This window comes from Macaca fascicularis, chromosome 20 (assembly GCF_037993035.2).
Source record: "Macaca fascicularis isolate 582-1 chromosome 20, T2T-MFA8v1.1".
Taxonomy (NCBI): Eukaryota; Metazoa; Chordata; class Mammalia; order Primates; family Cercopithecidae; genus Macaca; species Macaca fascicularis.
In genome coordinates this window covers 83,752,454-83,780,062 of record NC_088394.1, presented here as the reverse complement: position 1 = coordinate 83,780,062, position 27,609 = coordinate 83,752,454, and the positions used below count along the sequence as shown (strand labels likewise).

General features: G+C 57.7%; 1 protein-coding gene across 3 annotated transcripts in view; it reads left to right on the top strand.

Moving 5' to 3' along the window:
- The first annotated feature begins 242 nt into the window (after positions 1–242).
- Positions 243–27,609, top strand: part of SLC7A5 (solute carrier family 7 member 5) — a 40,711-nt gene continuing 13,344 nt past the window's right edge. Inside the window, exons 1-2 of one of the 3 annotated variants that reach the window (XM_005592743.4) lie at positions 243–863; positions 17,575–17,700. In XM_005592743.4, the coding sequence (XP_005592800.2) occupies positions 326–863; positions 17,575–17,700 (664 nt within the window). In that variant the 5' untranslated portion in view covers positions 243–325. Of the gene's footprint in view, positions 864–13,767; positions 14,037–17,574; positions 17,701–23,401; positions 23,642–27,609 lie in introns of those variants that run through there. The other 2 variants (XM_074026636.1, XM_074026637.1) reach the window with 2 other exon arrangements.

Genomic DNA, 27,609 nt, shown 5'->3' with positions numbered 1-27,609 from the left:
CGCGAGGCCGGGGTCTCCACGGCGCAGGAGGGCCGGGGCCTCGGGGGAAGACGCGGGCCTGGGAATAGCCCACCAGGCTGGGCCGGACGACGCACGTGCTCCGAGCGGGGCCGAGGGGGCGGGGCTGAGGGCCGGGGCCGGGGCGGGGCCTGGCGGCGGGTTACGGGGCGGGGCGGGGCCGCGGGCGGTGGGCGGGGCCGGCGGGCCCGGGCCTAAAAGGCGGCGCGGGCGGGGCTCCTGACGCAGCGGCGGGCGGCGGGCGGCGCGCGCACTCCGGGCTGGGTTGCGGCTCCCGGGTCTCCCAGGCCCGGCCGGCGCGGAGAGCATGGCGGGCACGGGCCCGAAGCGGCGCGCGCTGGCGGCCCCGGCGGCCGAGGAGAAGGAAGAGGCGCGGGAGAAGATGCTGGGCGCCAAGCGCGCGGACGGCGCGGGCGCGGCGGGCGAGGGCGAGGGCGTGACCCTGCAGCGGAACATCACGCTGCTCAACGGCGTGGCCATCATCGTGGGCACCATCATCGGCTCGGGCATCTTCGTGACGCCCACGGGCGTGCTCAAGGAAGCGGGCTCGCCGGGGCTGGCGCTGGTGGTGTGGGCCGCGTGCGGCGTCTTCTCCATCGTGGGCGCGCTCTGCTACGCCGAGCTGGGTACCACCATCTCCAAGTCGGGCGGCGACTACGCCTACATGCTGGAGGTCTACGGCTCGCTGCCCGCCTTCCTCAAGCTCTGGATCGAGCTGCTCATCATCCGGCCCTCCTCGCAGTACATCGTGGCCCTGGTCTTCGCCACCTACCTGCTCAAGCCGCTCTTCCCCACCTGCCCGGTGCCCGAGGAGTCAGCCAAGCTCGTGGCCTGCCTCTGCGTGCGTGAGTACGGGGCGCGGGCCGGGGGTTGGGAGGTCGTAGTCCCTGGGTCCCTGGATCCCTGGGTCCCTGGGTCCCTGCATCCTTGCATCACTTCTCCCCTGGCTCCCACATCTCTACATTTTTGCATCCCTGGACCATCCCGGCAGTTCTAGGCTAAGGTCATTGGTCCCAGAAACCACGTGCGTTTCTTTCATTCATTCTTTTACACTTCTTCCCACGAGCTAGGAATATCTTCAGTGAGGGGACGGCAGGGTCCTTGCCCTGCCCTTCGGTGAGCATTCCATTCCCCCACTTAAGCGATTCAGGCAAGTGCCAGCCTCCCGTTGGCCCCGCTGAGCAATACTCCCAGCCTCTTGCGTGGCACCCACGTGGAGTAACTGAGCAACCGATTTACTGTTAGAGCTCCGATTGCTGACTGGTTGGTAAGAAGGAAATTGCAGTTAAAAAAAAAAAAAAAAAAACCATTCATTTCTGCTCTCCAAACCAACCAGCTTGTCAGGAGTCAGTGACACGGGCTGACTCATAAGAAAACAGTAGTAATGAAATCGTATGCGGGCAGTGACTGGTGCTGGTTTAGGCTAAGGGATCCCCCCAGATTCAGTCTTGGAGTGGATGGCCGTGCAAGTCCCAGGTTAGGCTGGGAAACAGCCATGGGGCAGCTGTTTTGGTGGGCTCGGTGCTGGTGTGTTCTTCACCAGGCCAGAGAGAACTGCTTTTCAAAACAGTTTTCTTGTGGGATTTCAGGGGGAAAATCACTTGTACCAGATGTCACATGATTTGGCTGGGTGGGGTGCGAAGGCAGGTCTTGGCAGTTCTCAGGTTCATCCCACGGCCTTGGAAGGGTCCTGCTTTTGAAGTTTATGTTGGAACCCTGGCCATCCCAACTTAGATTTATTTGCGTTAAGAGCTGCCAGCTAATTTGAGGATGGGCCTGAATCTCAATAGTGTGTGCACACATTCAAGGTGGGAAGGACTAAATTTATAGTTTGGAGCCAAAATCAGGGGACTGTGTAATTACGTGGAGTGACTTCTGACTGGCAGGACCTGTTGTGGCAGTTTTCTGCCACACTGTGCTTTGGGGGGAAGGGAGAGGGGGAGGCATTTATTCATGAATGTGAGAATGCCCCGAGGGCAAGACTCAGCAGGGCTCTGTGTGGTTTCCCTGAGTCTCAAAAGCTTCCCTGAGGCTCTGAGCGGAGCAGCTGCACCACTATGCAGGTCAAAGCCAGGAAAAATCATAGCAGGACAGGAGTGGGTAGAGCTTGTGGCTTCCAGCTGGGCGATGTGGATGTAGAGGATGACTCTGGTTTCTCTTTTTGTCATTAGGAGAATTTCACGAGTTCAGTCTCCCTCCCACCTAGGTACGTGTCGGCCTGGAATGTAACGACATGGATAATAGCTTACACAGCCTGCACTCTTATCTTTAAAAATGAATATCTGGTTGGCTGGGTGTGGAGGCCCACACCTGTAATCCCAGCACTTTGGGGGGCCGAGACGGGCGGATCTACGGAGGTCAGGAGACCAGTCGAGATCCTGCCACTGCACTCCAACCTGGGTGACAGAGCAAGCCCATCTCAAAAAATGAGTTCCTGAGTGCTGAGCCTCTGACTTCCTACTGGTGCCAGGAGTGAGTCATGGGAAATGCTGCATTGGCCACCAGGAAGGAGACATAGGAGGGGGTGCTGCCTAGTTTTCTCTTTCTAATGAAAAACACATCAGTCATACATGAATTCGTCGTCATTTAAAAATTCAAAGCAGCCAGGCACTGTGGCTCATGCCTGTAATCCCAGCACTTTGGAAGGCTGAGGCGGGTAGATCACCTGAGGTCAGGAGTTCGAGACCACCCTGTCCAACATGGTGAAACCCCGTCTCTACTAAAAATACAAAAAATTAGCTGGGCGTTCTGGCAGATGCCTGTAATCCCAGCTACTCAGTAGGCTGAGGCAGGAGAATCACTTGAAGCTGGGAGGTGGAGGTTCAGTAAACTGAGATCGTGCCACTGCACTCCAGCCCGGGCAACAAGGTGAGACTCCATCTCAAAAAAAAAAAAAAAAGCAGCCAGATGCGATGGCTCAAGCCTGTAGTCCCAGCACTTTGGGAGGCTAAGACGGGCAGATCACGAGGTCAGGAGATCGAGACCATCCTGGCTAACACGGTGAAACCCTGTCTCTACTAAAAAATACAAAAAACTAGCCAGGCCTGGTGGCCGGCGCCTGTAGTCCCAGCTACTCGGGAGGCTGAGGCAGGAGAATGGTGTGAACCCGGGAGGTGGAGCTTGCAGTGAGCTGAGATCCGGCCACTGCACTCCAGCCTGGGCAACAGAGCGAGACTCCGTTTCAAAAAAAAAAAAAAAAGCAAAATTATCTGGGCGTGATGGCGCACACCTGTAGTCCCAGCTACTCGGGAGGCTGAGGCAGGAGAATTGCTTGATCTTGCCAAGATCAATGAGCCGAGGTGGTGCCTCTGAGCTCCGCCCTGGGTGACATGTTTCTCCTCCTTTACCACCCCCCAGCCCTGGAGTTTCTGTGACTGCCAGTATACATTTCCAGAGCTGCTTCTGTTACTAATATATCCCTGGCCTATTTATTTAAAAGATCGTAGTGTACAACTTGTTCTCCACCTTTTTTTTTTTAAGCCTAAAATGGTCTTGCCATGTTCCAGGCAGTACGCAGAGGCCACCCTCTGGCTTTTTAGCTGCTAAGACTTCCTGTGTCTTCCCTGTGCTCACCACACCACCCCCATAGACCCCTGTGGAGGGCTTTTGTGGTTTCCCAGCTTTGTGCAAATGGTAAAAGGGTATGTTGTCTTTGGTTTTTTGTTTTTGTTTTTGTTTTGAGACAGAGTCTCTCTGTCACCCAGGCTGGAGTGCAGTGGCACCATCTCACTGTGACCTCTGCTTCCTGGGTTCAAGCGATTCTCCTGCCTCAACCTCCCGATCTTAGATTACAGGCATGAGCCCTCGCACCCGGCTGGGTGTGGATTCTAATGTAACAGCTAATATGCCTTCCAAAGAGACTGTACCGAGTCACACGTTCCTGGATTTAATTTGTGGTAATAGGGCTTTAAAAAGTATTTTTATTTGTTTATTTTTATTTTATTTTTTGTTTGAGATGGAGTTTTGCTCTTGTTGCCCAGGCTGGAGTACAATGGTGCGATCTTGGCTCACTACAACCTCCGCCTCCTGGGTTCAAGCAACTCTCCTGTCTCAGCCTCCCGAGTAACTGGGATTATAGGCGCCCACCATGCCCAGCTAATTTTTTGTATTTTTAGCAGAGATGGGGCTTCACCATGTTGGCCAGGCTTGTCTTGAACTCCTGACCTCAGGTGATCCACCCACCTCTGCCTCCCAAAGTGCTGGGATACAGGCGTGAGCCGCCGCGCCTGGCCTAAAAGTATTTTAAATAGCTTTCCCGCAGTCCTTTTGGTCCCAGGAGATAAAACCTGGAGGCAGGCTCTAGAGTGCCTGCCCTCTCTGACCCAGAGGTGAGGGTTATTGTTAATAGGAACCCTTTCAGGAAAGGCGAGGGCCTCACTTCTCATGTCCCTAAGCCATTCGTACTTGTTTTTGTCTGACCCACCTGTGTGCGTGGTGAGTGTATGTGTGTGTACGTGTTGCTTTTTTTTTGGAGAGTGATTTTCAGTAACAAAGGGATGTGCTCTCTGCAAGAGTGAATCTATTCTTGCCCCTGTGTGTAAGGCAAGAAGGAGAAACTGTGTTCTCTGAACAGGAAGACCCTGCTGAGAGAAGGAGGTGTGTTGGGGTTCAATCATTCTGGTGGGAAAAATATTAGAGATAGTTATAGAAATAGTCACAAATCTTGGAAGACTGAGAAGAGCTGGCTGAAGGCGGCCTGATCTCTTTACCTTTAGTTAAACAAATAAAAATAGTATTAAAAGAAAGGCAGAGTAGTTTACCTAGCTATCTTGTTTACTCATACAATCTTAAGACCATGGACGCTTAAGTGCTTTTAACGTGGCAAGTCCACCATGTCCATTATACTCTAATGGTGTTGACTCAAGCTTTCGAGTAATCTTACCAAATAAATGCGAGTCTGACTAGCTGATCAGGGCCAAGTAGCAATTGGTTTACAGGACTCAGCAGGGAGCCTGTAAGCGGCTGGGACCCGCAGCTGGACTGGCAGAGCAGAATATCTGTGTGACAGTATACTTTATTCATCTGTCGCCGGGTCAGGGGTCTGCAAGGGACAGACTCCCTGCAGCTGGTGCCCCCTCAAAAGGAGTGATGTCGCAAAGGTGGGCTTGTCTGAGACTGGTAGAACTCCACGCCGATTCTCAGGTCATTCTGACTTCAGCATGGAGAAGGACAGTGGATGTCCCAGGAAGGAAGACCCTGCCCTGTAGGGGGCTTCTGATAGGTGCATGTGGCACCATCTGCAGGTGGAGTGGCAGCTGCATTCCAGGTGCAGGGGGCAGCCTGGATCCCGGACCGGTGGGCAGGATGGGCGTTCCGGGATGTGAAGGAGAGGCTGGGCCTTTGATCTGTGGACATTGCTCCTGGACCAGTGAAAAGCCATAGAAAGTGATTTTTTTTTTTTTTTTTGAGACAGAGTTTCGCTCTTTTTGCCCAGGCTGGAGTGCAATGGCGCAATATCAGCTCACCGCAACCTCCACCTCCCGGGTTCAAGCGACTCTCCTGCCTCAGCCTCCTGAGTAGCTGGGATTACAGGTGTGTGCCACCATGCCTGGCTAATTTTGTATTTTTTAGTAGAGACAGCATTTCTCCATGTTGGCCAGGCTGGTCTGGAACTCCTGACCTCAGGTGATCCGCCCACCTCGGCCTCCCAAAGTGCTGGGATTACAGGCATGAGCCACCGTAACCGGCTGAATTTTTTTTCTTTTTTCTTTTTTTAAATGATCACAGGTAAGGTTGGGTTCCAGAGTTTTCTCCTTAGGAAGGGAAAGGGCACCTTCTACCCCCTTATTCCTTGAGCCTGATCCTACAGAAGGTACAATGGTTTTGGGTCTGGATCCTCAGCCCTTGGGCCTCTGAGGCTGCCTTGGGAGAGGGTACGGATTTGAGAACAAGGTTCTCAGTTTTGCTGGCTGTCTTTTCAGTGTCCCAGGCACGTCCCACAGAAAGTTTCTTTTTGTGAAATAATCGTGTGAAATGGGTTGGCCTCGGTGCTTAGAACCATCCCACTGACGGTGACAGTGAAAAAAATCCCTTGCTTCTCGGTCTGGTTAGGAGATGAGGTCCTTTCACCCATGTCTTCGTGTGGGTGCGCTTTTCACTGATCATAAAGGCGAGAGGAACAGCTCCATGTGTCTGTTTCCGGATGGCCATGTGGAACTTGGCATGAGAGGAGGGTTGTGTGGGTTATTTATTGCTTATCGAAGACTTGGTAGCGTGTACTGGAAATTCAAGTGATGCTGGGTTTTTATTATCAGAAGGCGTACAGGCTGTAGCTGAGATTCTGGCTGGGCTTGGATTTGGTTTGGGAAGTTTATCTGACCTCCCTGGGCCCCAGCTGGCTCTGCATAGCGAGTAGGGTAGCATCTACTCAAAGTCCCGGCCACAGCCGTGGACCGGCGCTGGCCCAGGCGAGTTCTCAGTAAGTGGGAACTCGCAGGTTCAGAAGATGCTCTGGGCCTCAGGGGCTTCCACCTCCAGGGAGGTGCTCTCAGAAGGAGGGCCCGATGGACTCACCGGGTCGTGGAGGAGATGCCCTGGCGCAGTCTCAGTCACTTCCCCAAGTGCATAGGTGTTAGAGAAGTGGCCTGCAGACAGCTCCTCCATGCCTTGAAAGCAGAAGTAGCCCCCTCCTGTTTCCCTGTCCCAGTTGGGTGAAGGATGGGAGTCTGCTGGGACAGTCCCAGGCGTGCCGTCACGCAGGGGCAGGCCGTCCATCAGTCTTGCAGGAACACCTGGCCTCATGGGAGACGGTGCCAAGGTCCCTGGAGTGAGGTGGCTCTCCTCCCCATGGCTGTCACTCATCAGTAGATCGGTGTGGGCGGGTGTGCATTTAGGAACCTGTGAGCTGAGACATTGTCCAGCTAGCATCAAGCCAAAAGCAACCAAAGCTTTGAGAAATCCACCTGGCCCCGCCGAGTCGGTTTCTGGCTGTGGAATGCGATTTGTCCCAGCGCCAGGTGTCTGGGAATCCCAGGCCTCCGTGTGGGAAGGTGCCAGTCGCACGGGCTGTGACTGTCCCTCCACGTGCCTGCATCTTCTGCTCACTGCACTTTGAGTAGCCCTCAGCCTCACTGTCTCCTCCTTTGGCAAAAAGGAGGAAGGAGCAAGGGAACAAAGAGAGGGAGGGAAGAGCCGGAGAGGAGCCCGGGTTTCCCTTCATCTGGAGCTCTGGGTGCGAGACGTCACCCACCCACGCTCAGCACAGGCCCAGGGTCAGGGGGCTGTGGGTGGAAGTAGGAATTGCCACAACTGTCTCTGAGCCCCTCCCTGAGGGTGAAGGGTGGGTTTCGATGGCTGTGGGCTTAGCTGTGGTCAGCGGAATCAAAGGCCAGGGGGCCAGTTAGCAGTGACCAGAGAGCAGAGGGGGCCTGTGTGTGTTTTGCCCCAGGGTCTTCAGGCTGCCTGGCTGCCTCTCTCCGCCCCCTGGGGTGTCCAGCGCCTCCCCGCCGCCCGAGGTATCCAGCACCTGTAACCTGTAGCTCTGCTTCTCAGTTAAGGCCTGTTCCAGGGCCCCCCCCCGGGTATCCAGAGCCTGGAGCCCCACTTCTCAGTCCAGGCCTGTGTAAACCTGGCCCCGGGTTGGGTTTTGGGATCCCTGCACCCCTCCATCCCCGACCCCCCCACAGCTGGAGCCCTGGCTCAGCCAGCAAAGGTTCTGCGTGTGGGCCCCGGAGCTCAAGCCGTGGGCTCAGTGCAGGCGGCAGCAAGTGATTAGCACTGAAATCCGACTTTCCCAGCCAGACATGAAAGTGCCGCTGGCGCCTGGGCAGGTCACGCTGCGTCACGGGATTCGGGGCAAGGTCGTCGGGGGAGTTCATAGAAGCACATGACCTGAGCCATGCAGGAAAGCCTAACGGGCACTTCTGACCCTTTTTCCTGGATCACAGACCTCTTTCATAATCGAGCCAAATGTGCAGAATCTTGCCCAGAAATGTGTACCAGCTGCCTTCACACTGAAGGGTGGGCTGTGCAGACCCCCCAGGGGCCCAGGCCAGGGTGAGAGTCACCCCCCGGAGCTTGGTGTCCAAGGCAGGGCACATGCTTGGACTCTCACCTCCTGTCACCACTTTCCACCCCAGCCTTTGGAGACAGTGATAATCCCCAATTTACAGCTGTGGAAACCGATGCAGGAGCGAGCCTGGACCCACGGGCCACAGTGCCCACCTCTACACTGAGGCCACTGTTTGTCATCGGGCATAGGGGAGCACACAGCCACGTCTGGGGAGTGTGGTGGGTGCCAGGGGTCTGGGGAGGTGTCATTCAGCAAGACTGGGTGGCCCAGTTGGCCCGGGTAAGGACACAGGTGGGTCAGAGGATCATCTGTGTTCCCCAGCCACCCCTAGGGGCCCCTAGGGGAGGGAAGACTGGGGAAGGCCCTTCGCAGCTCGTCCACCCGTCTCCATCCTTCCCAGACTCAGGGCAGGTACCCTGCACAGCCACAGGTTCTGCCCCCCAGTAGGCCTGGCCCTCCCTGGAGCCTCGCCTGGATGGCTGGCCATGGGCAGGCCTTGCCTGGCCCGTCTGCAGGGACAGGACATGTGTACGCACGCAGATTGCTACTGTGTGCCCGCCCGCTCCCCGGAGGCCCTGTGGCAGCACCCCCTTCCCCTCACTGCCCTGTTCCGACAGGAGGGCCCCCCAGCGTCTCCTTCCCTGGTACTGGCCGAGTCCTGAACTCTCCCTCTGGAAGGCAGACCCTCCGGGGTGGCCACAGCACCTGTGTCTTTCTGGGCATCCCTGTCTGTCAGACTGCCCCAGATGGGAGCCGTTCTCTGGCTTTGCCCGCCCCTCCCCTGCCGTAGGGTTTACCCACTATGTGAGGAATGAGCACCGACCTCCCATTCGGGCCTTGGAGCGTGACGCCCACAAACCCGATCCCTTGCTGAGTCATCCTGACCTCGGGACGGGCCAGCACCTGTCACTGCTGAGACACTACATGTGTGAGCTGCTTGTTAACGAGAAAGCCAAACTCTGTAAAATATTTGAAGAGATTTATCCTGAGTCAAATGTGAGGACCAAGGCCTGGAGGCCCTGAGGACATGTGCCTCGGGGGGTGGGCCACAGCTGGAATTCATGCATTGTACAAGGACGGAAGTTACAGGCAGACATCAGTCAGTACATGAAAGGTGTTTGTTGGTTCTGCCCAGAAAGACGGACAACTCCAAGGCGGGGAGGGGCTTCCTGGTCACAAGTGGGTTCAAAGATTTTTTTTTCTTCATATATATATACACACACACACACACACACATATATACACACACACATATATATACATACATACATATGTATACACATATATATGTGTGTGTTTGTATATATTTGTTTGTTTGATTTTGAGACAGAGTCTCGCTCTGTCACCCAGGCTGGAGTGCAGTGGCGTGATCTCAGCTCACTGCATGCTCTGCCCCCTGGGTTCACACCATTCTCCTCCCTCAGCCTCCCAAGTAGCTGGGACTACAGGCGCCTACCACCGCGCCTGGCTAATTTTTTGTACTTTTAGTAGAGGTGGGGTTTCACTGTGTTAGCCAGGATAGTCTCGATGTCCTGACCTCGTGATCCACCTGCCTCGGCCTCCCAAAGTGCTGGGATTTTAGGCAAGAGCCACCGCACCTGGGAAAAGATTTTCTGATTCACAATTGATTGAAAGAGTTATTCGCTAAAGAACTGGAATCAATAGAAAGGAATATCTGGGTAAGATGGGAGGTTATGGAGACCAAGATTCTTTTTTCTTTTTCTTTTTCTTTTTTTTTTTTTTTTTTGGTCACCCTGGCTGGAGTGCAGTGGCATGATCTTGGCTCACTGCAACCGGATTTAAGCGATTCTCCTGCCTCAGCCTCCCAAGTAGCTGGGATTACAGGTGTCTGCCACCACCACGACCAGCTAATTTTTGTATTTTTAGTAGAGATGGGGTTTCTCCATGTTGGTCAGGCTGGTCTCAAACTCCTGACCTGGTGATCTGCCCACCTCAGCCTCCCAAAGTGCTGGGATTGCAGGAATGAGCCACTGAGCCAGGCCAAGATCTGTGTTTGAATGTTAGTGCTGGTCAGCTGTACCTGAATTCCAGAGGGAAGGGGTCATATGTGATCCCTCTTCCCCTCGTGAGCTGAACTTGTTTTACAGGTTAACTTTGGAATCCCTTTGGCCAAGAGGAGGGGTCCATTCAGTCAATTAGGGGGCTGAGAATTTTGTTTTTGGTGTACGTGATCAAACTGCAGCTGGTACAAAACCGAGGCCACGGTGACCCTGGGGCCCGCCAGCTTTGTCTCTGTGCTCTCGAGCTGCCGGCGGCCAATGCAGGATTCTGCCCACGGCTCACGTATGTGGCTTCAGAGCCTGAGGGTTTTTGGGGCCGTGTCTTCACCTGGTACCATGTAGGAGCCCTATGAGCTGAGTCAACTGGAAGAGCCAAGGGCCTCTGCAGAAGGCCTGAGCAGGGCCCGGGCTCTGTCCCTGGAGCTCTGAGTCCCTTAAGCTGTGTGACCCGGAGCCAGGTGCTTAACTTCTCTGGGCGTTTGCTTCAGAGCTGGGAGCCTGGGGTGGCTTGGGTGGCTTGGGTCTTTGGCAGGGGTCAGGTAGGAGAGGGGCCAGCCAGGAATCAAACATCCCTGACAAGTGAGGGGACAGGTGAGGAGGGCAGGGCAGGAGGCCTGAAGCACTTGTGCAGCAGCGTCTGGGCTGGTGCAGGCCCTGAGATGGCTTCAGGCCCTGCTCAGAGCTGAGGGCTCCCCATTACCAGGGATTCTTCCATCACTGCACCTGCAGAGCCCACTGGGATTGGGGAGAGGCCCTGGCCTCCATTTGGAACAGCTGCATCCGCCTGTCGGGTGTACAGGCTGTGCACTGGTTAAGCCTGAGCGCAGAGTCTATTCAACGAGTTCATTGTGTAGTATTTGCTTCCGCTTGCTGTTGAGTTGGACTGGCCTGGACGCTGGCCAGGAGCCCTCGTGGGTTTGGTGCTTCTCTTTGACAGCCGGCATTGAGAAGCCCAGTCAAGTGGCTGGAGCACAAGGGTGAGATTGAGGAGACCTGGATGGCCTCACTTCACTACCCAGGAACTGCTGTGTGACTTTCAGCAAGTGGGACAACCTCTCTGAACTCGGTTTACCCCAGCCATAAAATGGGGGTGTTGGATTGGCTGCCACAGGTATCCTTCCACCTCCACAATACTGTGACTGGAGCGGGTTTTCACTCCTTTTTCTTGTTAGCATAACTGTTGGAGCTGTGGAGGGTTTGGAGTGGGCCACAGATGTGTGAGGCTCCGCACTTAGCCAGCAGTGGCAACTCCTTATCACCGGTGCCCACAGCTTCATCTGTGCCCTGGAGATACTCACACTGCGGTGACTGGTCAGATTAATGGTGATGCTTTCACGGGGCGCCATAAGACATGACCGCGAGGCATTTCACCCGCGCAGCAGGAGGCAGTGTTACAGTCTGTTGCAAACAGGAAAGGGAGGCTCAGTCCCTGCATAGGACCTTGCCCGAATTCACACAGCATTTCAGCACGGGGTGGCCTGGTTTCAGAGTTTCAGAGGGAGGGGTGGCCCTTCCTGTTGGTCCTGGTGGTCTCGAGTCAGGACCCTTGGGAAACCCATATCCACCAGGACGCTTGTGTCTGGAGAACCTGACCAAATGAGAAGTTGCCCTTTTCAGGTTCTCCTGCTTACCCTGGGACTTGGGGTGTAGGCAAATTTCAGAACTTGCCAAATCTGCGTCTTCCTGGCCTGTTTAAAATGAATGTGTCAGCTCCATTCCGGACAGCAGCTGACACCTCCGCCCCTGTGCCAGACAGGACAGTGTGGCTGGGCGTAACTCAGCCCCGGTTAAAAATGGAAAAAAGTACAAAGACATGTGTTCAAGGGCTGGTGACAGAATTTGAAAATGTGACACCAGCCTGTTAGTAATTTGTTTCCACAGAAATCTGATTCAACACTGAGCAGACAGGTGTGGCCAGGGCCTTGGGACCGTCTCTCTGCTCGCCCGGGGACATCTACATGTCCGGCCTGGCCCACAGCAGGGCCTTGTGCTCTGCGGAGACTGGGCATCAAAATTGGAGCCATTTTAAGAAGACCATCCCGGCCAGGCTCACGCCTGAAATTCCAACACTTTGGGAGGCCAAGGTGGGCGCATCACCTGAGGTCAGGAGTTCGAGACCAGCCCAGCCAACATGGTGAACCCTTGTCTCTACTAAACATGCAAAAATTAGCCAGGCGTGGTGGCAGGTGTCTGTAATCCCAGCTGCTGAGGCAGGAGAATCACTTGATCCCGGAGGCAGAGGCTGCTTGAACAGGTGAGAGAATGGCTTGAACTCAGGAGGTGGAGGTTGCTGTGAGCCAAGATTGCACCATTGCACTCCAGCCTGGGCGACAGGAGCGAGACTTTGTCTCAAAAAAAAAAAAAATGGAAACGCTGCCTTTGCTTCCCTGCCCTGGAGCTGCATCGTTTTCCTTGGGGTCTCCGGACCACTTTGACCTCTCCGTGGCCAACGATGGCAGGGAGGTGGGTGGATCTGGAGCCGACATGGGCAGGCTCAGCATTCCAGCCCATTCTGAGGTGAGGTTGGCCTTGGGTGAGGACAGGGGTCACCGGGTCAGACACATTCGTTTTCTGGAGCCCAGTAGAGGTGACCTGTCCATCAGGAAAGCACCTGCCTATGCTGGGGGCGCTCCGCCAGCCTCCCTGGGACCTTGTTCTGTGCAGATGTGTCCTCTACCTTTCCCCCCACCTGCCTGATCAGAAGCTCTGGGTTTCCACCCCTCCACCCCCCACCCCCCGCACTGCTTTTACAAGCCTCCCCAGGGGATGACGTGGGAGATGGTGGGGGCTGTCTATCAATGGAGAAGGTGGAGGTTTGCACTCAGAGCAGAGGATGTTTAGACTTGAAGGGGCCAGGCAGGAAGGTACTGGTTTTACTAAGCCCCGTGTTTATTGGGCATCCACTAAGTTCGGGGCCCTGTATGTACCGAGTGGATTCTGACAAAGAAGCTGTCGCATGAACCCCAGCTTGCTGCAGAGTGGGGCCCAGGCTCCAAGGCTGGTTGTCAGGGTTACCAGGTGCTGGCTCGGCTAGGGGCTGCAGGCTGCGCTAGGCGGGCCTGGGCTGGGCTGGTACCTGTGCCTGGTGTCGACCCAGCTGTCGTTGCCGTGGTCAGCTGCCGCTCTCCAGCCCAGGGCAAACAGCTGTGCCAGGTGCACCCTGGGGGACCAGGCTGCGTGGGCTTCCTGCAACTGGTGAAGCTGCCAGCCACTTCCTCTGTGCTGTCTCCAGCAGACAGTTCTGGGTAGACCGTCCTCATTTGCCTATAAAGCAGGCCTTGGACCATCTCTGCCCCAGCCCCAGTGTTGGCCCTTTGTATGAACAGACTCTGAAACCAACAGACTCTGAAACTGTGCTCAGAACGCACCCTCTCCTTAAAAGACTCCTGGAGGCAGTCCCTGGGGGCCTGGCAGTAGCACTTGTTTCCGTTGGGCCTGAAAATGACAGAAGGGACTGCCGTATGCCCGCCTGGGGCACTCACAGTGGCTGTGCTTGGACTTGAAGGGGTCCCGGAGGATCATGTTCATTGGGTGCCCCCACTTACAGACCGGCCAAGGTGCTGAGCCCTGCAGGACTCACTACTCTGTCCGGCTCGGGGGCGGGTGAGGACCGGCGGCCCAGGGAGTGGCCTCTGGGGCCGACAGATAATTTTCACTGTGGCTGGTCCTGAGCCTTATCCACACACGCTCCTGTACCTCTGTACCTGGTCCATGTTTGTTACTTGAAAGAATCAGGCATTAGTCTGTGTGGGGATGGTTCATGGGGCCTGCAGGGTCCCCACCCAGCCCGGGCCCACAGGTCCCACCTGCTCTCCACATTGAACGTGCCTGTTACTGGCCCTTCCCCTACCCTCTCCTCCAACACTGGACCCTGGGGGATCATCCCTGTGTCTGTGGCGGGATTTTATCAGGAACTGGACAGAGTTGGGGCCAGAAGACCAAGCTGCCAGCATCAGGGGAGGTGAGCAGGGTCGGCTGCCGCAGAGGTGAGCGTTCACGGGCATCAGGCAGGGGAGGCAGGCACCTCAGAGAATCACCTCCCCAAGGGGAGAGAGGAGAGGCCAGGGGCCAGGAGAAGGCAGCCTCTTGGTTTACAAGTTGTGGGTGTGTGTGAGGGAGCGGGGTTGGGGGATCAGCCTGCGGTAGGCACCTGTCCCATCTGTGGGACCTCCCTGTTCAGGCACCTTCTTGCACGGTCTGTGAGGTCAGTATCACTGCGGGCCCCACCCCAGAGATGGGGAGGCACAGGGGTGGGGGTGTCCCCCACCTCATGCCGGGTGGTGGCAAGCTCCCCAGGACGCCCCAGCTCTGAGCAGGGCAGGTGGCGAGAAGAGTGGGAGGTCTTGGTGCCCACACCAGAGTCCTGAGGAGAAGTGGGCTGGCTGCGTCCCCAGTCCCTCCTGCATGAGCCTTAGGGCATCTGAAGTGGCTTTTGAGTCAGGACCAGGACCACGGCTTGGGCCTTACTGTGACAGGTGTCCTGGCCGAGGCCCTGGCGCTGGCTCTGGGTGTGGCTGGGGCTGTCCTTCCTTCACCGGGCTGTGGGCCTTGCTGTCAAGGCCCACCTGAAGATGAGGATGTTTCTGTGACTCAGATGGCCCTGGGGGGTGGTGGGGGCGCAGGTGAAGGGAGGAGGAGGGCAGGGGTCCTTCCAATGCACTGCCCCCAAGGGACCCCGGCTCTTTGGGAGCTCCTGCCAGCCAGCCAGGTGAGGACGAGGAAGAGAGCACTCCAGACTGGGAGGGGTCCCCAGCTCAGCTTGCCCGGCTACCTGTCAATCAAGCCAAGCCACACCACGAGGCTTGATCTCCCAGGATCCCCAGGACTGCCTTTATCTCTTGGCCCAGCTATCCCCACAGGCCGGCGTGGCCACATTTATCTGGGGGTGGCCGGCCCTGTGTGCTCAGCCTCCTCACCCTGACTCGGGGCACAGCCCTGCCGGTCTCCCTGCTGTATGCTGCCGGGGCAGCCAGCAGCCCCTCCGTGGTGTGGACACAGGCTGGGGAGAGGGCAGGTGCCAGCAGGGGCTGAGGTTCAAACCCCAGACTTCTCCCATGACTGCCTCGCCTCCTTAAGGTCAGAAGGTGCTGAACCCACATTAATTCATGTATTTAAGATTTTATTTCATCTTAAAACTTTAAAAAAGAACACTGTGGAGAATAATGAAGCCTTTGTTTACTCATCACCCAGAATCAGTGAACATTAAAATTTATGTTCTTGTTATAAAAGGAATAAATACGATAAGGTCCCCTTTGTTCTGTGGCCATTTTGCTCCCCACCTGACTTCCAAAACGCAGGCCCGCCTGTCTGCCCTGTGGTTATTTTTAATGTCAGGAGATGATCCAGTGGCACCCGCCGGCCCCTCAGGACTGTTTTTCGTTGGAGAGCAGCTGGGTTGGATCTGGGCAGACAGGGTCAGGCTGGCAGGGGGACCCTGGCCTCTGTCCCACCCACGGTGACAGCCCTGATGGCTGGTTGGGCACTTCTGGGCAAATCGCTGCCTTTCCTGAACCCCCCAACCCCCTAGCAGACATGATAGCCGCAGGGGCCGTGCTCAGTGTCCGCAGCGCCTGTCTGGCATCTGGAGTTCAGTGGTGGCAGCATGCCGCGTGTCCCTTTTGGGGAAAGGCCTGAGTGCAGCTTGGCCACACCTACTCCCGCCTCCCTCCCGGCATGAATGAGCGAGTGATGCAATCAGCCAGCCTCTTGCAAATCCGGAAATCCCTGGCTTGTCCGCAAGGTCCCCGAGGCCCAGTTTCTTTTATGGACCCTCCCACACACACACACACACACACCATAAGGAAATGGGACTGTCAGGTCAGGACCTGCCCCCTCACCCTGTGCGGCAGAGAAGGAACTGCCTAGACCCACTTGCCTGGACCCACTGACCAAACCCTGCTGAGCCCCGAGGGTTAGACTGGAGAGCTCTGGACTGGTGACATCTCCATGTCCCTGGCAGCCCTGGCAAAAGGGGAGTGTCCCACTCCTCACCTCTTCTCTTTGGATGAGGAGTGGAAGGGAATTTCAAGTATTTTATTTTAGGAATAGCAGCAAAAACACTGACTTTCAGACATTTTTCAGCCAGACTTTCCTGGTGTGTGGTAGCCGTCTCCACTCTGGCATCCCCACAGTTGTAGTGGGCTGGTTAACTTCGGAGAGAGAGGCGGGCGGGCGGGCGGCCGGTCCCGCACCTCAGGACGTTTCCCATGTTTGCTGGCTGCTGTCATCAGTTAGTTAGCATGGATGTCTTTCCTGGGGTCTGTTGCTGAAATTCTAAAATTCCACAGGATTTGTTCAGCTGGGGAAAAGCCACTGGAGCCCCCAAGACCTCGGCTGGCCAGACCTTTCTGAGCGTTACTCCCAGGGGGAAAGAGAAGAGCCTGTGGCCTTTCCGATGCCCTCACCTTCCCACAGTCTGAGCAGTGCGGTGCGGGGAAGGCTGCGAGAGCCACGCTGTGCGGGTGGCCCGTGCCGGGCCTTTGCCCACTTCTGGGGTGTAGAAGTTCCCACTGGCAGATTTCAAGCTCCTAACAGCTATGAATCACCTTGTGGGCACGGAGGGGTGAAGGGTGGTGCAGCAGGCAGTGAGGGTGTCGGGGAGTCAGTGCCTCGGGGTTAATAGGCTTTTACTTCATTTTAAGTTGTGGGGGTGGTTGTTTCCCCACCAGCTCACAGATCCCTGAATAGCGGCTCAGCCTGCCCACATATTGCAACAGAACCCCGTGACACACACACACACACACTCTGGCTCAGAACTGGGTGCCTTATAGGGCCCAGGAGGACTTGCTGGTGTCTGGAGACGTGTCTGAGCATGCCTGACCGCACGTCTCAGCGCCTTCTGGGGCAGGCAGGGGTCCCGGCCATCTGTGTGGAGTCACTCAGGCTTCTGAAGCACATGGTGCTATTTTGGGTTTCATCCTATGCCCCCAAAGCAACAGGGCAGCAGGGTCAGCTCTGCTCACCACAGGCCCCTGTGGCCCCTCCCAGGCTGTGCCAGTGCCCCGCCGTCCCCAGGTGACTCGCCAGGTAGTTCCAGGATAGCGGGACAACCCGCTTCTGCTGGAATCCACAGAAGATCCTCTCTGAGGAAGGGGCCCCGCCCTCATGGAGTCTGGCAGCCGGGCTGTGCGGGTCTCACAGGCAGGTCAGGGTGCTAAGTAGGTGCAAAGAGGTGTGATGGGCACCTTCCAAGCGGCAGGTCACCTTGCTCACCTGGGTCTCTGGAGGCAGCGACCCCACTCAAAGCCCTGACTATAGGTGGGAGTCCGTGGCCTGGTGTTGGCGGGGGGCGGGGGTGAGGAAAGGTCCCTTACAATCCTTGAGGGGCACCTGGTTTATCAAAACAGGTCCCAGAAAGTCAGAAGCTGCCCTAGGGTCTGGCACGGGACTGGAGCTGTTTAAGGAGCTTGTTTTTCTGGTGGACCCAGCCCTGGCCCTGGGGTGGGGTTGGGGTCATCACATCCCGACCTCCCCCAGAGCTGGCATCTGCCCATGAAACTCACTGCCACCCTCTTGTCTCCACAGTGCTGCTCACGGCCGTGAACTGCTACAGCGTGAAGGCCGCGACCCGGGTCCAGGATGCCTTTGCCGCTGCCAAGCTCCTGGCCCTGGCCCTGATCATCCTGCTGGGCTTCGTCCAGATCGGGAAGGGTGAGTACATCCCCCAGGCCCCACCGGCAGCCCCTCGAGGCTGTGTGTCCTTCACAGGGCATGAGGTCCCAGTCCGCAGCTCTGAAGTACTGTACAATGTGGAGATTTCCCTCTGGGAAAATCACCCAGCAAGTGAAATCCTACCCAGAGGGGACACAGGAGTGCTCCCATGGGACAGCGTGGCCACCACTGGGAGGGGCTCTGGCAGTTATTCTTTTTTTACACTGTGATGTCTTTGAGGCTTGAGTGCCCAGCTGATGTGTTGTAACCTCACCTGGGGGGATGTGGGACATTCCAGGCCTGGCAGGGGCCGTGCCTGCCAAGCTGACCACCCTCGTGCCATCTCACCCTGGGTCTCTCAGAGTCCCGTGTGCTGTCGCTCCCCACCCTCCCCTGACGGGGCCATGCTCCTGGTCATGCTGTGATTTATTCATCATTCCGTGGGCAGGCGTGGGATTGTCTCCATGTTTCTGTCTGCTTTTTAAAGAAGATCAGATAAGCATGGAAAACAAACCTTGTAACCCCATCACTCAGATGTGTCCACTGTCAGCATTCGGGAGCAAGTGAGAGCAGTCTGGCCCACAGGTTTTAAGACTGGCTGGCCCAGGCTTTGTTCTTGTGCTGTGTGATCTTGGGCAAATCACTGACTCTCGGCCTTTTTCCCAGCTGCTTTCTCTTGGGGCTGCTGGGAGGAATAAAGAGAATGAGTATGAAACAGCCCCCGCCCCCTGCACCTGCGTTCTCTGTTGACATGGACTGATACCATTGGTATTTTTTGCTGGGTGTCTCTGGACCCTTGAACACACGCCCCACAGATCTGTGTCCTGTGTCTGCCTGCAGAGCCTCCACCCTTTCCACACTGCCATTCCGCAGTGAGGTTGGGCTGGGGTTTCACAAGCGGTTCCCATTTGTGTGGTCACAGACCCTGAGACACACTGTCCTGGGCGCTGGATCCCACCCGTGGTCGGTTACAGTTGAAGTGGAAGGCCCTGTTGCTCGAGTCCAGCATGGGTGCCTCTGTCGGCAGTTCCTTCTGAGTTTGTCTCCATCCATGTTGGAGCCAGCCTAGGAGCAGAGCAGTCAGGAGCTGGCCTCATTATCTTCTCTCCCAGAGCCTCAGTTAGGGATGTCTCCAGCCCTGGAGCTGTGGAGCTGTCGCTGGGTGCCTGGCAGATGCACGCTCTGGTGACTTGGAGTCGCTGATGGCTGCAGAGAGGCTACCTGGTCCCACGTGGCTGTGGGAGAGGCAGTTAGGACCCCAGGGCTGCAGAGGACAGGACAGGGACCTTGCTCCTGGAGGCAGGGAGGCCCCCACCCAGCAAGCTGTGAGCTGCCCTGCAGCCCATGCACGGCCAGGCCAAAACAAGCAGACATGAGGACGCTGCCTCCTGCGTGGGGCCTTGCCTCAGGGCTGGGCTGCTCTCTTGTGTGCACTCTACCACTGGTGGGCTGTGAACTGAACGGGTGCCCAGCAGCACCCAGCACCCAGCATGCAGTTTTAGCGGGGCCTCCGCCTTGCTCCCGGCGCCCCCTGCTGGCCGCACACGGCACTTCGCCTTAGGGACAAAGGCCGGCTGCTGCTGGGGAGGGGTCTGTGCACCAAGCAGGTAACCTGGGGCTGCAGGGGGATGCGGTGCCGGGATATACTGACCTCACGACAGGGAGGCGAGCTCCAGGTGCTGGGGCCAGACTGTCTGTATCAAACATATCAATCTGTACAAAGCCTGCAGCAGGCGTTCATCAAGGGGAAGTCCCACCCGATTCTCAGGTGGCTCTGGAAGGTGGCCCAGGTCAATCCTTCAGGAGCTTGAGCCCATCCCCCATGCATGTGTCTGACCAGGGATTCTCAGAGTCACCGGGGGTACCAGAGCCACTCAAGAGCTGGCAGGACAGGGCTGGCGGGAAGTCCCAATTCTGAACCTTCCTGGGACCTCAGGTTCCAGCACCTTACTCAAAACAAGACTAGCTCATTCCATGGCTCCCGGGCACTCAGAAGTTGCCCAGGGAGGTGGTTGGGCCTGAGTAACATGTTACAGGCAGGAGACAAATCGGCCCTGTGCTTCCCAGAGGGTGTGCATGGAAGGGTGCTTTGCTCGTGAAGGCCTTTGCTTGGCTGCGCTCATCAGGTAGCCAGGAAAGATTTAGGAGGGGAACGTGATTTTTGTAAAAACACATGTCAGTAGGGAGAGCAAAGAGCTTTTTGTTCAACTTGAATACATAATTGACACAGTGCAGCGTCTGCAGAATTCCTGTCTCCTGTTTGGCTTCAAGATATTTATTTTGTTACCAGATGAATGCCTTGCTTTTAGAAGATACATTGTGTTGATTCCTTTGTCCCAGTTGTCGAGCTTTATAACCCCAAGGGCACAAAGCCCTTGGGCAGCTGCCCCTCCCCTCTCTGGTACCTGGCAGCAGAGCCCCCAGATACTTCAAGGCAGAGACTCCAGCCCCAATTTTGCAATGATTGGTCAGTGAGAATGCAGCGAAAATCTGGCAGAGCAGGCCTGGCCCACGCACCTGTCCCTGCCTGTCCCGCATCCTGGGTGCCCTGCTCCATCAGAGCTGAAAAGGCTCCTCCTTGCTGCTCTTGGCCCCCAGGTGGGCTCTGTCCTGTGGAAAGGCACTGGCCCTAGGGTCCCGGAGGCCCTTGGCCGACCGTACAGCCTCTTGCCTGTTTCCTCCTTGTCACGGAACTTCGTGATCACCCCTTCCCAGTTGGCCATCTGAAGAACTGTCTTCTGTCCCATGTGCTGCATCTATGCCAGGTCCCAACAAAGACACAGCCTTGCATCCAGAGCTTGTGGGGGGACGTGAGAGCCATAGGCACGTGAATGGTGAATGGGAGAGTCGCAGTGGGGCACAGGCAGGGCCCTGGTGCAGACCAGAAAAGCCCTTCTGAGGGGTTGGGCCTCCCTGAGATGTGGGCTGGGAGGGGCAGCTGGGTGAGTGACAGGGGCCAAATCTGGTCAGGAGCCCTCACCTCTGCGTCTTGGGGGAGCCACGGCTGCCCCTAGGCTGGGGCATGAGGACACGCAGGCTTAGGTGTCACACGAGGTTCTGCAGTTAGTCCCAGCCTTTTTGAAAGGGGAGACAGTACTCAAGTTAGGTTTCAGATCTGACCCACCGTCCCATGAGGCCCACGCTCAGGCTGTTCCCTAAGGAGAAGGGTGGCTGGGCCCTCGCCTGCAGGGTGGAGGGTGGGATCGAGTGCACAGGCTCTGCTGTCTGCTGTCCAAGCCCAACGGCAGCACCATGTCCCTCTTGGAGGACACAATGGGACGCTTTGTACTTTTGCTCAGGCTGCAGCAGTCGGCGGCAGAACAGACTAACCTCTCCTCGAGCAGTTACACGTTGGATAGTTGGGCAGATTAAAAAAAGGTTCCGTAAAAACTTTCTTTTCCTTCTCCTCCCACGTTGTACTATTGGAGGTCATTATTCCCTGGAGCAAGATTTGCCCTTTCACTGTGTCCACAAAGAGGAAAGAAAGCCACAGCCAGCCAGGGCGGCGCGCCTCTTGCTGTCCTTCACCCCAGGAGAGGAAAATGCTTCCCCTGCGTTGGGCTCAGACCCCTACCGAGTGGCCTTGCTGGGCTGCTGGGCCCTGGGTCCCGGTGGCTAAGACCCCTGTATATGACCCGCTGGGCCTTGGTCCCGGTGGCTGAGACCCCTGGATGTGACCCGCTGGGCCCTGGTCCCGGTGGCTGAGACCCCTGGATGTGACCCGCTGGGCCCTGGTCCCGGTGGCTGAGACCCCTGGCTGTGACCCGCTGGGCCCTGGTCCCGGTGGCTGAGACCCCTGGCTGTGACCCACACCCATGAGTAGGCACTTCTGGATGGTCCCGTGTCCCAGGCGGAAAATACGTGTGTGCCACTGGGCTGTGGAGGGGGGGACTGCCTCTGTGTGTCACATGACAATTTTGAAATGATGGTTTTCCTTTGGTTCTTCAGCTAGTGGGGCCCCTTAGACCCAGAGAAGTGGGGTACCCTGCCCCAGGTCCCACAGCCATGAGCCCACGGTGGGAAGGTCCCTCCCCACCGCCGCTGTGACCCTGGGCGCAGTGTGCAGGGTCGTGCACCGCTGGCGGAAGGGCCTACACCTGTTCCCAGGGTGCGCAGCGCTGGGCCCCTCTACTCTGGGAGGTTCATGTGGGCTCCCATGTGTTCCGGGAAAGGCTGACGGGACGGTCTGTCCTGAGAGGGTGCGGGTCTGGAGGACATCTCTTCTCAGACTGGTCCCTGAGCTTTGCTGAGCTTCCCTGAAGGCCGCCCCCCGAGCCCCTCCCCCTCTGTCCTGAGGAGCTTCCTAGAAGAAGAGGTGCTGCCACCCTCACCTGGCCCTCATCCGGCTGGGGGTGTGCGGCCCTGTCTTGGTCCCTCCTTCCTGTGGGTGGGCGCATCCGGCCCCCAGGCAGTGTTTCTGACAAAGTCCCCTCAGTGGTCACAGCACATGCCCGGCTGCTGGGCTGTTCTGGTGGGAAAAACGTTTCGCCCACACCTTGGCTGGCTGTGGCTCTGGGGTGTGGAGGGGTCACCTCGTGGGGGGTGGATGGAGAGGCCCCCCTGGGCTGTGGCTTAGAGCCGTTCCTTCTTCTGGGCCTGGCTTCACCTGAGTGTGTGCGTGGACCCCGAGCTGGGCTTTCAGGCACCCCCAGCAGAGCTCAGCCCAGCCTGCTGTGACTCCCAGATTGGGACTGCGGGCTTCCGGGGTGCCCTCCCGGAGAGAGGGCAGGGGCAGGCGCTAGATGGGCAGCTGCCTTGGGATTCTAGTTTTGCCACACCCCCTGGGCAGGGTGAGTCTGAGCCTCGGTGTCCTCCCCTGGGAAATGGGCTGTCCTCTCTTGCTGGGAGGAGGCCAGGCTGACCGCATTCCCGGCACGGGAGCCACAGCCATGCAGGGTCTAACGGCCCCTTTTCCTCACCTCATGCCCTGACTACCACTTTCTCCGGGGGTGACAGCAAGAGTGGAGCAGGCCTGGGTGGCTGGGTCTCAGCCTCAGAGGGTCTGGTGCTAAGGCCCTGCTACCGGAGGCCGGGGGGAGAGTCGGTAAGAGGCCCTGGGCCAGGTGCTCAGCCTCCTGGCTCCTAGACGCCCCCTCGCTGTGTTTCCTCGTGGGACAGCGGGCTCTCTGGGGCTCCTCTGGTGTGGAGGAGAATCCTGTCAGATCAGACCCCACCCTGAGGACCCCACTTACCCTTAATCTGTAGAGGCCCCATGTCCACGTACGGCCACACCGGGGTTAGGGCTTCCACGTCTGAGTTTTGGGGGATGGGATGGAGCTTCGGGCCCCACTCCCCTGGCAGGAAACAGGGCAAGCCCCAGGGCCTCAAAGCGAACCCCAGCTGGGGCCAGGCTGTGTTAACCGAGGGAGGAGTCGGCCTCTGCTCTGCCTCGAGCTGCCAAAGCTCACTTTCCAGAGACGCTTCCAGGCTGGCCTCCCTGTGGGGTACGCCAGGGCGCCTCTCTGTGGGGTACGCCAGGGCGCCTCTCTGTGGGGTACGCCAGGGCGTCTCTCTGTGAGGCGTCTCAGACAGGCTGAGGGTCACGCAGGGACAGACAGGACACTGCACTCAGGGGCGCCCAGATTGGTGCCAGGCTCTGCTCCAGTCAACCTGGGCCTGGAGCCAGGGCTGCGGCATTGGCTGCCCCAAGGGCGGGTGCTTTGCGACTGAGGGCACCTCTTTTGGGCCTCGAAGCCCTCGCAGTTGATAAAGGACATTTGACCTGCTGCTTGCTCTGGAGCTCTGAGTGTGTCCCGGGCCTGCCATGCTTCTGTGCTGCTGGCCTCGGGAGGATGACAGGCCGGGGACGCTGCGGCTCTGCCGGTGGCGTGTGCTGGGACAGAATCAAAGGACAGGAATGGGGCTTGTTTTCCTGCTGCCTTCACCTCCCGGTGTCCTTGGTCAGACGCGTGGACGGAGGCCAGAGCGGCCACGGGAAAAGGTGAGTGTGGGAGGTGTCGCAGCCACAGTCCTGTGCTGGGGACAGTTCTTAGGGTCTTTTCTGGCCTGTGGAGCTGGAAAAAGCTGTTTTACTTCTGGTGTGAGGTTGGCAGCCCTAAGCAAAGGGGCCTACTCCTTCGTGAGTTTCCAAGATGGACAGACACTGTTGGTGGTCAAAAAGTGCCGTGTGGTCACTGCCAGAATCCCCAAACCCAAATTCCTGCCCCATCACGGTTCCCAGACGTTAGATGGCCAGAACGAAACAGGCATGTGAAAAGTGGCGCCATGGCCTGGGGTGGGCAGACCAGAGGAAGCCCCAGGTATGGTCCCCAGGTGGGGCCTGGGCTCTGGACCGAACCCGTGTGGCAGTCACTGCATGTCCTCCCTGAGCCCACAGGGCAGCTAGCTCCAGGGTACTGACCACACGGGGCTCACAGCCCCCCAGTCCTGGCCGCGGCCAGCCCCCTCTTAGATGAGGAGCCATTGACTGTGCACTCGGCTGGTGACTGAGCTGCAGCTGTCCTGCCCCATGTCTGATGCACTGAGAAGCCAGGGAGGTCTCCCCTGGGTGGCACATTTGGCCCCTCATGTGGTGACAGATGCCTGCAGACTGGCTTTAGCAACAGACATAATACAGACGGTCCCGGTCCTGGCAGCCAGAGGTCCAGACCCAAGGTGCCACCTTCCCCTTCCAGCTGCCCGTGGCTCCAGGAATCCTCGGCTGCCCGGCTCTGCCTCGCCTGGGTCTGCCTCCTCCGTGTCGTTGAGGATACTTGTCATCGGCCTTAGTCCCCACTCTAATCCGGGATGATCTCGTCTCAAGGTCCTTTGCTAATTACACCTATGGAGACTGCATTTGCAGCTGGGACACATCCCTCAGCTCCACTGGACGTGAATTTCAGGGACACTGTTCAGCATACTCCACCTAGAGCCCCAAGGGGCCTGAGTGCAGAGCAGTTGGAAGGCGGAAGGTCCATGCTTGAGGAGTGACTGTCTTGCCCCTGAGGTGTTTCCGGGGCTGGGGCAGGGCCCCATCAGCCCTGAGGTTCCGGGATGCCCTCCCTTTCCATATTCCCATGTTCCCGGGCTGGGCAGGCTGCTCTCTCCAGGGACACAGCGTTCATGGGGAGACGTTGTCCTCTGAGTCAGGAGCCAGAGGGTTGGCCACCTCACAGAGGAGGGGGGAGGATCCCGTTCACATGTGCGTTTGGCCACTGGGGCGTCCCCGGGCCCTGTCAGCCCGATGGCTTTAGACACGGGCGGAGTCTCCCCTCCAGCCTCTGGGTGGATGGTTCCCATGGCCACATCTGTGGGACTCAGGGATCAGGCCACTTTTCCCTGAAATCATCTCCCCAGGGCCTTTGGAGCGTTCCCACCACAATTACCCCTTTCTCGAGGGGATCCTGCTGACGAAGCAGAGGCTGCCGTGCCCGGCTCACCGCGTGGTTTTCTAGTTTGCCTGCTCCCTGGGGTTTTGGCCGTGCGTTTGCTTTCATGGCAACCCCACCAGCCCCTGAGGAAGATGCCTTTTAGGGACAAGGAAGGGGCTGGAAGGTCCCGTTCAGGCTCTGCGCTGAGCCTGTTCCCGCGTCTCTGTGGGCTCTGGCAAATGTCACCGTCTGTCCACGGTGATTCTCTTCCTCCCTTCCTTGTCACGCTGTCCCCTCCTCGTGGGTGGAGGCTGACCGGACAGCAGACTGCCGGGTGTGGAGGCTGACTGGACAGCAGACTGCCGGGTGTGGAGGCTGGGTGACTGCTGAATGAGTGAGCCGCTCAGCCATTCCTTCCGGTCCTGCCCAGTGCCTGGGGCTTCGTGTCAAAGCCAGGACCAAGCCCCAGTCTAGGGTCCGTGGGAGAGCCTGAACCCCTGCCTTCCTGCCATCCCCCATGAGGGATGAGGAGTGGGTCTGCCGGCTGCACCCAAGGCTGTGAGGTTGGGGGATGTCATTCCTCTGTGCATATCCACCGGCCTCCAGGACCTTAGACACGTGACAGAGAGAGGCCCTGGACAAGCTATAGCCCAGGAGATCCCTGCAGGGCATCCCTGGCCACACTATCCTAAGAATGAAAGCTACATGAGTGGCTTGAGAGGGGCGCTGCCGAGCCTCCCTAGCTGGAGCTTGTCCAGGCTGGAGTGTAATGGCATGATCTCGGGTCACTGCAACCTCCCGGCTCCCCGGCTCAAGCCATCCTCCCCCCTCAGCCTCCCAAAAAGTTGAGACTAGAGGCCTGCCACCACCACACCCGTCTAGTTTTTGTATTTTTTGTAGAAACGGGGTTTGGCCATGTTGCCCAGGCTTGTCTCCAACTTGAGCTCAAGCGATCCACCTGCCCCAGCCTCCCAAAGTGCTGGGACTACAGGTGTGAGCTGCCGCACCCGGTGCAGGGACGATTCTTAAGTCTGTGCTTGCTCAGAGCGGCTGGTATTTCTTTTCTTGGAAGTTTCAGAGGCTGCAGAATGGAACTGTGCACCCCAGGGAGCACCACTGTGTGGGAGGTATCCCGTCCCCAGCTCTGTAGTCATGGAGATGACTGTGACCACAGAGTGGAGTGAGACGCTGATTAAAACATTAAAGTTATCCAGGCCTGGCCTGGTGCGGTGACTCACACCTGTAATCCTAGCACTTCGGGAGGCCGAGGCGGGTGGATCACCTGAGGTTGGGAGTTCAAGACCAGCCTGGCCAGCATGGTGAAACCCTGTCTCTACTAAAAATACAAAAACTAGCCTGGCGTGGTGGAACTCTGTCTCAAAAAAAAAAAAAAAAGTTACCCAGGCCTTAGGGCTGCCAATGTCCAGCTCCTGCCTGAAGACCTCATACCGTGTCCAGCATATTGTCCTTAGTAAAAGCAGCCACCCTCTGTGTGGGATCAGCTGCCTTTCCTGTCGTGAGGCTGGAGGTGGGTTCTGAGGATTGATGTGTCTGGCAGGGACCGTGGACTGAGGCCTCCTGTCCATCAGCTCAGGCTGAGTCCAGGGGGTGGTCACAGTGAATGGAGCATGTGTTTCTGGCCTCCGGGGCTCACCTTCACCCCCTCCCACTGTGAGTGCCAGATGGGGGAGGCAGGACCTTGCTTCTCAAGCAGACTGGCAGGTCAGCATTTCCCCACTTGTTGCACAGATGCTTCCCCCTGCAGAAGTAAGTGGGCAGGACACAGTAGGGCTTTGCAGATGTGAAGGGTCTGCACATTCCAGAACATTCCATCAGAGAACAGATGGGAGGGAGGCCAGAGGGGCTGTGGGCGTCTTGGCTGAGGTGCTGTGCAAAGTGCACTGTCCTGAGTTGCTCTGAGCTGCCCCCGCTCCAGGCCTGCAGGGTCAAGCCCTGCCTGCTGACCACCCGGTGACCAGGACCTGGAGCACATCACACACAGGCAGTGGGCCCCAGAGCTCATTCTTCTCAGGAGATCAAGGCCTTGGCAGGGCGGGGTGGCGGGCAGCCCTCAGGGAACCCACCAGCGTCCCCATTGCAGGCTGAAGATCAAAGGCCCCAGCACACCTGGCATCTGGGATAGACAGAGCTGGGGGCAGAGCCGCAGGCATCCAACAGGGAAGCAGGTGCAAAACAGGAACCGGTTCTACCCACCGGGAAGGGACCCCACCGTGGGCTCTGCCGTAGGAAATCCGGTACCACCTTTGAAGCTCGCACTTCGTTTGGGGCAATTGCCAAGGTCTTATGGGAACCTCCCTTCACGGGCCCCCTTTGAAATTTGCTCGCCTCGTTGCTCTGCAGTGTTCCCTGGACCACCAAGGTGTTTCCCCTTCTTGGGCCCCCATGGTGACCTGTGGTCTGAGGCCACAAGGTGGGACACAGCAGCCCCAGGGGCCCATCCCTTCCTGGCCCTGCGAGACGGGCTGGTGAGTTCTCAGCACGAAGGGCACTCACACACGGTTCTCACATGAACTGACAGTCCACAGCCTGACCAGGATTTCCACTTGTGCCCCCAGCTGTGTGTGCGCCTGGCAGGCGG